The 10711-nt window shown below is 42.5% G+C and overlaps 1 protein-coding gene across 1 annotated transcript in view; it reads left to right on the top strand.

Annotated features, from left to right (window-relative positions):
* Nucleotides 1–1332: 1332 nt before the first annotated feature.
* LOC311133166 (kinesin heavy chain-like) overlaps nt 1333–10711 on the top strand; it is a gene marked incomplete at both ends in the record, with an annotated part of 162871 nt that continues 153492 nt past the window's right edge. The window contains one exon of the mRNA XM_084166607.1: nt 1333–1461. Coding sequence (XP_084022733.1) covers nt 1333–1461 — 129 coding nt within the window. The remainder of the gene's footprint in view (nt 1462–10711) is intronic.

Raw genomic sequence — 10711 nt, 5'->3', positions numbered from 1 at the left:
CCCTAACTAGTTGCATTGACTTGGTGCCAGGCTGCCTACGCAATTGCCATGTGATTATGAAACTCTGGTCGGAATCTGAAAAATAAGACCTTTGCAATGTTGTACACCTTTTTTCCTTCATGAAGAACCTGAGGTATGTAGCTCAAATCATTCGCGAGCTATTGAAGTTTGATGGTACGAATTTCTCAAACCAATTTTACCAGGGGGCGGCAGTAGTTTTGTGGTCAAGAGCGTTGTGCCAGTAACCGAAAGGTCGCTGGTTCTAATCCCCGAGCCAACTAGGTGAAAAATCTGTCGATGTGCCCTTGAGCAAGGCACTTAACTCTAATTGCTCCTGTAAGTCGCTCTGGATAAGATGCTAAATGACGTAAATGTACCACGGTCCTAATAAACCAGGGCTATCCAACCCTGTTCATTGAGATCTACCGTCTTGTAGGTTTTTGCTCCAACCCCAATCTAGCGCACCTGATTATAATAATTAGCAGGTTGATAAACTGAATCTTACAACCGGGGTTGGAGTGAAAACCTACAGAAGGGTACCTCTCCAGGAACAGGGTTGGATAACCCTGGCCTAGTGAATGAATCATAAAAGCATGTTTTTATGAAATTGGCCATTGGAATAAGGGACAACATATTGTGAATCAAAACGTTTGTTAGGCTAGATGTGAGTGGCCTAAATAGCCTAAGTATAGTTAAATAAACCGACTATGTCAAATGAATTGTAAAATAATGGGGCAATGGTCGCATGATGGGGCTATTAGACAAAATATAACACCAGATTTGGTCCATAGGCACCCGCTCTATCATCAGTGGTGCTGATGAGAATGATGCGAGTAGGCTACCACTTTAACGTTGGCTTGGATCCGTGCAGACCACGCCCGGTGCTAAAGACAAGACCTGCCGCTGATGCTAAGCCTCGGCAAAGGCAAGCTTCAGAAATCTCTCCTCCTGCGTCTCTCACTACAACAGCTGACCGTCTGGAGCCGGAGCCGCTCGGAATACTCTTAACATTTAAATTATAACGGACTGCATGGACAAACTATTATAAATATTTTGCCCTATTCAATTATATTTATTTGTTTGTGTGCTATTTTAAGTCTCAAACTCTCCGAAATGTACATAACCAATTTTTTTATTTATCGAAAAGCAGAAAATTCTCTTTCAAAATTCTCATTTCTCATTCCTGCCAACTCTCAGTTTGTCCATTGCAAAAAAAGAGATTGTCGAGATCAGTAGGGCAGATGTTAGATGAAATAGTCTAAGGCAAAAAGTAACTTGTTTTCAAAAAAATATATTTTGCCTTTTGGAGGCGCATCAGATTCCTTTCTCACAATGGCCGAAGCTAGCGCAGAATGTAACATCAAGGTGCTATGTCGCTTCCGTCCTCTGAATCAGTCCGAAATTATCCGTGGGGACAAATTCATCCCCATGTTCCAAGGAGATGACACCGTCAGCATCGCGGTAAGTTGTTATTTCTGCTCATTCTTCTTTTGACAGATTTGTTGCCATCCCTTTTAGTGATGATGGCTATGATGATGATGCATCATCCAAAAAGGTGACGCTGGGGTTAGGCCTACACAGTGTCTTTACACTACAAACAGTATCACCCTCTGTCTACCGGTCAAGTCTGGACACAGTTTCCCTGAAGTTCAGGCTTGTTGTATTGGCGGTAACTGATTTGATGAAACCATACAGACATTGATTGTCATCATCCTCCTCCAGTCCTCCTTGTCATCATCAACTTCTCACATCACTGTCAAGAATTGATGGCTGTAGCCTATAGCCTACATCCAGCCAGATATGCAATGCAGTTAATGAATTAATGTTGCAGCATCAGTTTTCCGGAATAATAGCCAATTCACTTATTGCATGGATTCAATCCATTCAGGTAGTGGTAGACCCTAGTATACCGTAATAGGCTGTAGGTATGTATAATTTCTGATCAGCCAACAAGGCTATCGATTATTGGGAAAGAGCTCCTTGCATGACCTGTGAGACAATAGCCCACTGGGCACAGAAGTCAGTTCAACGTCTAGTTTTGATTTACAATTGGTTGAGTTGTCAACTAACGTGAATTCAACGTTAAATCAACACAAAATGTCACCATGGCATTGGATTTTGGTTAAAAGTCGGGTGAAAACCCCCCCCGAAATAGCCTTACATTGATGACTTTTTGCAAATCCAATCAGTTTTCCACGTTTTTTCAACATCATCACATTGATGTTTTGGGTTGAAATTACGTGGAAACAAGTTGATTCAACCAGTTTTTGCCCAGTGGGATAGATCTGTCATCTCAAATAACACGGATCACTTAGCATGTCTTTATAGGGCTGTGGTGATCAATGGTGATCAGTTTCAGAAAGGACATCCAAGCGAGCGTCCCAAATGGCACCCTATTCACTGTATAGTATCCCAGGGGTCCTGGTCAAAAGTAGTACATTAAAGATGCACTATGCAGAAATTGCTCCACCATTTCCTGGTTGCTACAATTCGAATAGTTTGCCTAATTTCAGTTTATGTGACAAACAAGCAAGTATAGTGTAGATAATCATTGTACCATAACCAAAAATATTGTATTTTTAGCTGTTTGAAGCTGGTGTACAAAACCGAAAGCAAAAGACTCAAAAACGAAATGTAAGCAGGAGAAACATAGAAATAGCGCACATAGAACATATCTACCGCTTCTTAGACCTGCTTTCAATGAGAATGTCAGATTTATAACTCACATTTCTATATGAATTTGGTTGCAGCTTTAAAAGGGAATAAGGTGCCATTTGGGATGCAATAAATTCACTATTGACTGTTATATCAGACTGACTTACTGATCACTTCGTCAATATCTCTTCTGGCTGGTGTTGGACTAATTGGCCTGGATTGAGCTGATATCGACTGGTATGTCCTGTCATTAATAACATGTAGAAATGATTGATCATGTCTAAACTGTGCTTTGCTTTTGGAGTTTGACGAAAAAAGGAACGAGAGAAACAAGAGCATGATCTTCCGAGTTATGATCTGTGTATCTTGTGCATAGTCATTCTTCCTCCAAGGTTTTTATAGTCCTTCTGAGAAGGTGATAATTCACGCTCTGTGACTGGACTGGTGTGTCTGTGTAGTGGGTGGCTTGGATTTCACTAGATAAGGGAGAGAGAGAGAGAGAGAATGCTTCTTTCTTTATTGCTGGGAAATAAGGTGTCTAAGCTATATGTAAAGTGAGGGCATTGTATAACTTCAAAATCTGTTAATTGTTTTCACCTCATTTGAATCATCAACAAGCTTGGCATCTGTGACAAGATTATGCCACTCTATATAAAAATGTTATAATAAAATGTCTATGCAAAGTATGTCAGAGAGCAATTATCATTTAGTACACACATACACACACGCACATGCACACACACTATAATGAGTCTCAGAGACACAAAGAGATCCACACCCCACCTAGTCCACTGGGTTTTAAACTGGAGTCAATAATGATGAAGTCAGCACTACTGCAAATTACGTTTCTATGTTCTTCTCTTATCTACAGATGCACACAGCTGGCAATGCAAATAATAATAGACTCATCATAAATATCTCATAAATATGTATAGGCCAGGCAACAATAGAGATGAAAAGAGATGACACTGGGAGATAATAGTGAATAGAGACATGCAATTATATTTACCTGCAATCTGAATACCTATTTTGTTGAAGAGTTGTCTTGGATCTTATCTGAAAAAATTGATCTTATCTGAAGAGTTGGCTCTAATCTGAAGAGTTGATTTTTATCTTACTGTGTAGATCTTAATAATTCTTATTATTAGGTAGGTGCTTATACACTGAACAAAAATATAAACGCAACATGCAACAATTTCAAAGATTTTACTGAGTTACAGTTCATATAAATACAGTGGGGAAAAAACGTATTTAGTCAGCCACCAATTGTGCAAGTTCTCCCACTGAAAAACATGAGAGAGGCCTGTAATTTTCATCATAGGTACACGTCAACTATGACAGACAAAATGAGGAAAAAAATTCCAGAAAATCACATTGTAGGATTTTTAAAGAATTTATTTGCAAATTATGGTGGAAAATAAGTATTTGGTCACCTACAAACAAGCAAGATTTCTGGATCTCACAGACCTGTAACTTCTTCTTTAAGAGGCTCCTCTGTCCTCCACTCGTTACCTGTATTAATGGCACCTGTTTGAACTTGTTTTCAGTATAAAAGACACCTGTCCACAACCTCAAACAGTCACACTCCAAACTCCACTATGGCCAAGACCAAAGAGCTGTCAAAGGACACCAGAAACAAAATTGTAGACCTGCACCAGGCTGGGAAGACTGAATCTGCAATAGGTAAGCAGCCTGGTTTGAAGAAATCAACTGTGGGAGCAATTATTAGGAAATGGAAGACATACAAGACCACTGATAATCTCCCTCGATCTGGGACTCCACGCAAGATCTCACCCCGTGGGGTCAAAATGATCACAAGAACGGTGAGCAAAAATCCCAGAACCACACGGGGGGACCTAGTGAATGACCTGCAGAGAGCTGGGACCAAAGTAACAAAGCCTACCATCAGTAACACATTACGCCGCCAGGGACTCAAATCCTGCAGTGCCAGACGTGTCCCCCTGCTTAAGCCAGTACATGTCCAGGCCCGTCTGAAGTTTGCTAGAGTGCATTTGGATGATCCAGAAGAGGATTGGCAGAATGTCATATGGTCAGATGAAACCAAAATAGAACTTTTTGGTAAAAACTCAACTCGTCGTGTTTGGAGGACAAAGAATGCTGAGTTGCATCCAAAGAACACCATACCTACTGTGAAGCATGGGGGTGGAAACATCATGCTTTGGGGCTGTTTTTCTGCAAAGGGACCAGGATGACTGATCCGTGTAAAGGAAAGAATGAATGGGGCCATGTATCGTGAGATTTTGAGTGAAAACCTCCTTCCATCAGCAAGGGCATTGAAGATGAAACGTGGCTGGGTTCGTAAGAAGCATTTCAAGGTCCTAGAGTGGCCTAGCCAGTCTCCAGATCTCAACCCCATAGAAAATCTTTGGAGGGAGTTGAAAGTCCGTGTTGCCCAGCGACAGCCCCAAAACATCACTGCTCTAGAGGAGATCTGCATGGAGGAATGGGCCAAAATACCAGCAACAGTGTGTGAAAACCTTGTGAAGACTTACAGAAAACGTTTGACCTGTGTCATTGCCAACAAAGGGTATATAACAAAGTACTTTTGTTATTGACCAAATACTTATTTTCCATCATAATTTGCAAATAAATTCATAAAAAATCCTACAATGTGATTTTCTGGAAAAAAATGCTCATTTTGTCTGTCATAGTTGACGTGTACCTATGATGAAAATTACAGGCCTCTCTAATCTTTTAAAGTGGGGGAACTTGCACAATTGGTGGCTGACTAAATACTTTTTTTCCCCACTGTAAATAAATCATTTGAAATACATTTGTTAGACCCTAATCTATGGATTTCACATGACTGGGAATACAGATATACATCTGTTGGTCACAGATACCTTAAAAAAAGGTAGGGGCGTGTATCAGAAAACCAGCCAGTATCTGGTGTGACCATAATTTGCTTCATGCAGCACGATACCTCTCCTTCACATAGAGTTGATCAGGCTGTTGATCGTGGCCTGTGGAATGTTGTCCCACTTCTCTTCAATGGCTGTTGGATATTGTCGGGAACTGGAACACACTGTCGTACACGTTGATCCAGAGCATCCCAAACATGCTCAATGGTTGACATGGCTGTTGAGTATGCAGGCATTTTTTCAGCTTCCAGGAATTGTGTACAGATCCTTGCGAAATGAGGCTGTGCATTATCATGCTGAAACATGAGGTGATGACGGCAGATGAATGGCACGACAATTTACATTTACATTTACGTCATTTAGCAGACGCTCTTATCCAGAGCGATTTACAGTTAGTGCATACATTATTATTATATATATAATTTTTTTCTCATACTGGTCCCCCGTGGGAATCGAACCCACAACCCTGGCGTTGCAAACGCCATGCTCTACCAACTGAGCTACATCCCTGCCGGCCAGTCCCTCCCCTACCCTTGACGATGCTGGGCCAATTGTGCGCCGCCCCATGGGTCTCCCGGTCGCGGCCGGCTACGACAGAGCCTGGATGGGGCAATGGTGCTCAGGATCTCATCTCATCACGGTATCTCTGTGCATTCAAATTGTCATAGATAAAATGCAATTGTTTTTGTTTTCCGTAGCTTATGCCTGCCCATACCATAACCACACTGCCACCATGGGACACTTTGTTCCCAACGTTGACATCAGCAAACCACTCGCCCACACGATGCCAAACATGCTGTCTGTCATCTGCCCGGTACATTTGAAACCGAGATTCATACATGAAGAGCATAGTTCTCCAGCGTGCCAGTGGCCATCGAAGGTGAGCATTTGCCCACTGAAGTCAGTTGCGAAGCCAAACTGCAGTTAGGTCAAGACCCTGATGAGGACGACGAGCACGCAGATGAGTTTCCCTGAGACGGTTTTTGACAGTTTGTGCAGAAATTCTTTGGTTGTGCAAACCACAATTTCATCAGCTGTCCGGATGGCTGGTCTCAGATGATCCCGCTGGTGAAGAAGCCGGATGTGGAGGTCCTGGACTGGCGTGGTTACACATGGTCTGCAGTTTTGATGCCAGTTGGATGTACTGCCAAATTCTCTAAAACAACAATGGATGTGGCTTATTGTAGAGAAATGTACATTACATTCTCTGGCAACAGCTGGTGGATATTCCTGCAGTCAGCATGCCAATTGCACGCTCCCTCAAAACTTGAGACATCTGTGGCATTTTTTAGAGTGGCCTTTTGTTGTCCCCAGCACAAGGTGCCCTGTGTAATGATCATGCTGTTTAATCAGCTTCTTGATATGCCATGCCTTAAAGGTGGATGGATGATCTTGGCAAAGGAGAAATGCTCACTAACAGGGATGTGCACCACATTTGAGATAAATACGTTGTTGTTGCGTATGGAACATTTTTGGGATCTTTTATTTCAGCTCATGAAACAAACACAAGTTGCATTTATATTTTTGTTCAGTATATTTGTCCTGTTATACACAAGTGTGTTTCTTGCATATCCTAACTCCCCCTGAAACACCCACATTTAGGATTAACTGCCTTGCTCAAGGGCACAGCAATTCCAGTATTCGAACCAGCGACCGGTCGGTTACTGGCCCAACGCTCTAACCACGAGACTACCTTTCGCCCCTTATCTTACCATGTTGTAGATCTTATCTTACAGTGTACTGAGTTTGTAATTTATCTTATTACAATGTACTGTAGATGATACAGTGGGATAACAGGAGTTCTACAGTAAACAGGAGTGGATCTAGCTGGTCCATTCTTTATACAGAGTTAATTGTATCTGAGGAGTTGGATTTAATCTATTCGTATAACATTGTGGGGCAGTGGGGCAGTCCCACTCCTTTCGTAATTGTTTTTGCTTTAGTGAAAAGATAGTGAAGTGTTAGAAAGACGAGGAAGGTGAATCTAAGGACAATTGGCCGGATTCGAAGGAGGAGGGCTGCAGCTCGATGATGAGCGAACACTGAGCGAGAAATGCCAGACAGGTTCCCGACTCTCCAGCGAAGCATTCCTGGGGAGGTAAGTGGGGTTCTTGGGAAACCGGGGTGGCCGGGGAGGCCGTGCTGCTAACAGCCGGGTTGCTGAAGGGCTGGGAGGTTACCGTCATGGGAGGCTGCCTAACAGACAACCCGCAGAATTGCTCCAGCAATGTGTTAAATGCTCGGTCATGGCGTTCGGCCAAGGTCTGGAACCCTTCCATGAGACCACGAAGCAACTCCTTGTGCCTTCCAATGGTGGCTTGTTGGGAGGAGATGGCGTTGTGGAGCTGGGCCGAGTCTGCTGGGTCAGTCATGGCCAGTTCGTACTATCATGTTTCAGGAGAAGACCCAGATGCAGACATTGTTGAAGTAACAAAAGTTTATTACAAAAACGGTGGGCAGGCAAACGACAGGTCAAGGGCAGGCAGAGGTCAGTAATCCAGATCAGAGTCCAAAAGGTACAGAACGGCAGGCAGGCTCAGGGTCAAGGCAGGCAGAATGGTCAAAACCAGGAAAACTGGAAAACAGGAACTTGAGAACGACAGGAGCAAGGGGGAAAACGCTGGTAGGCTTGACGAAACAAAACGAACTGGCAACAGACAAACAAAGAACACAGGTATAAATACACTAGGGATAATGGGGAAGATGGGCGACACCTGGAGGGGGGTGGAGACAATCACAAAGACAGGTGAAATGGATCAGGGTGTGACACATTCGTCTTTATATAGTCTATGATCTGGTCATACATCGGCCTGGTGTATTTATGAGGGTTGTATTGATTTCATATTATAGTACGTAGGTCTACATCCATTTCATGAAATGATGGCGCCGGAGGGGATGGCTGCCGTTTTATGGACTCTTAACCAACCGTGCTATTCTCTGTGTTTTTTTGCATTGTTTGTAACTTATTTAGTACATAATGTTGCTGCTACCGTCTCTTATGATCGAAAAGAGCTTCTGGACATCAGAACAGCGATTACTCACCTTGAACTGGACAAATATTTTTTATTTTATGAGTCGGAACGAGAGGGATTTGCTCCAGACACCTGACAGGGCCCTGATTTTGTACGTTTGCCCACTGACAAAGACATGATCAGTCTATAATTTTAATGGTCGATTTATTTGAACAGTGAGAGACAGAATAACAACAACAAAAATCCAGAAAAACGCATGTCAAAAATGTTATAAATTGATTTGCATTTTAATGAGGGAAATAAGTATTTGACCCCTCTGCAAAACATGACTTAGTACTTGGTGGCAAAACCCTTGTTGGCAATCAGAGGTCAGACGTTTCTTGTAGTTGGCCACCAGGTTTGTACACATCTCAGGAGGGATTTTGTCCCACTCCTCTTTGCAGATCTTCGCCAAGTCATTAAGGTTTCGAGGCTGACGTTTGGCAACTCGAAACTTCAGCTCCCGCCACAGATTTCCTATGGGATTAAGGTCTGGAGACTGGCTAGGCCACTCCAGGACCTTAATGAGCTTCTTCTTGAGCCACTCCTTTGTTGCCTTGGCCGTGTGTTTTGGGTCATTGTCATGCTGGAATACCCATCCACGACCCATTTTCAATGCCCTGGCTGAGGGAAGGAGGTTCTCACCCAAGATTTGACGGTACATGGCCCCGTCCATCGTCCCTTTGATGCGGTGAAGTTGTCCTGTCCCCTTAGCAGAAAAACACCCCCAAAGCATAATGTTTCCACCTCCATGTTTGACGGTGGGGATGATGTTCTTGGGGTCATAGGCAGCATTCCTCCTCCTCCAAACACGGCAAGTTGAGTTGATGCCAAAGAGCTCCATTTTGGTCTCATCTGACCACAACACTTTCACCCAGTTCTCCTCTGAATCATTCAGATGCTCATTGGCAAACTTCAGACGGGCCTGTATATGTGCTTTCTTGAGCAGGGGGACCTTGCAGGCGCTGCGGGATTTCAGTCCTTCACGGCGTAGTGTGTTACCAATTGTTTTCTTGGTGACTATGGTCCCAGCTGCCTTGAGATCATTGACAAGATCCTCCTGTGTAGTTCTGGGCTGATTCCTCACCATTCTCATGATCATTGCAACTCCACGAGGTGAGATCTTGCATGGAGCCCCAGGCCGAGGGAGATTGACAGTCTTTTGTGTTTCTTCCATTTGCGAATAATCGCACCAACTGTTGTCACCTTCTCACCAAGCTGCTTGGCGATGATCTTGTAGCCCATTCCAGCCTTGTGTAGGTCTACAATCTTGTCCCTGACATCCTTGGAGAGCTCTTTGGTCTTGGCCATGGTGGAGAGTTTGGAATTTGATTGATTGATTGCTTCTATGGACAGGTGTCTTTTATACAGGTAACAAACTGAGATTAGGAGCACTCCCTTTAAGAGTGTGCTCCTAATCTCAGCTCGTTACCTGTATAAAAGACACCTGGGAGCAAAGAAATCTTTCTGATTGAGAGGGGGTCAAATACTTATTTCCCTCATTTAAAAAAAAAAACATTTTTAGTCATTTAGCAGACACCCTTATCCAGAGCGACTTACAGGAGCAATTAGGGTTAAGTGCCTTGCTCAAGGGCACTTAAAATGCAAATCAATTTATAACATTTTTGACATGCGTTTTTCTGAATTTTTTTGTTGTTATTCTGTCTCTCACTGTTCAAATAAACCTACCATTAAAATTATAGACTGATAATTTCTTTGTCAGTGGGCAAACGTACAAAATCAGCAGGGGATCAAATACTTTTTTCCCTCACTGTACATAGCCTCGCTGTTGTTATTTTTACTGCTGCTCTTTAATTATTTGTTACTTTTATTTCGTATTATTTTATATTGTATTTTTTTGTGATATTCTTTTGGGTATTCTTTCTTAAAACTGCATTGTTGTTTAAGGGCTTGTAAGTAAGCATTTCCTGTTGTATTCGGCGCATGTGACAAATAAAATTTGATTTGATGGCGAAACAGACAGACTGAATGAGGACACTTTGATCAAACAGCACAAATGCAAATGGTAGAATTCACATTACTTACCCTAAAAAAAAACACTGGAAGCATTATAATTATAATTAGGCCTATATGATTATTATATTATCTATCATTGTACAAAAAAATCAATATTGAAATGCATTCTGTGTACACACAGATTAT

Source organism: Coregonus lavaretus (assembly GCF_964263955.1).
Source record: "Coregonus lavaretus genome assembly, chromosome: 8".
NCBI lineage: Eukaryota > Metazoa > Chordata > Actinopteri > Salmoniformes > Salmonidae > Coregonus > Coregonus lavaretus.
Note: the sequence above shows the minus strand (reverse complement) of the source record. Positions and strands in the feature narration are given on the sequence as shown.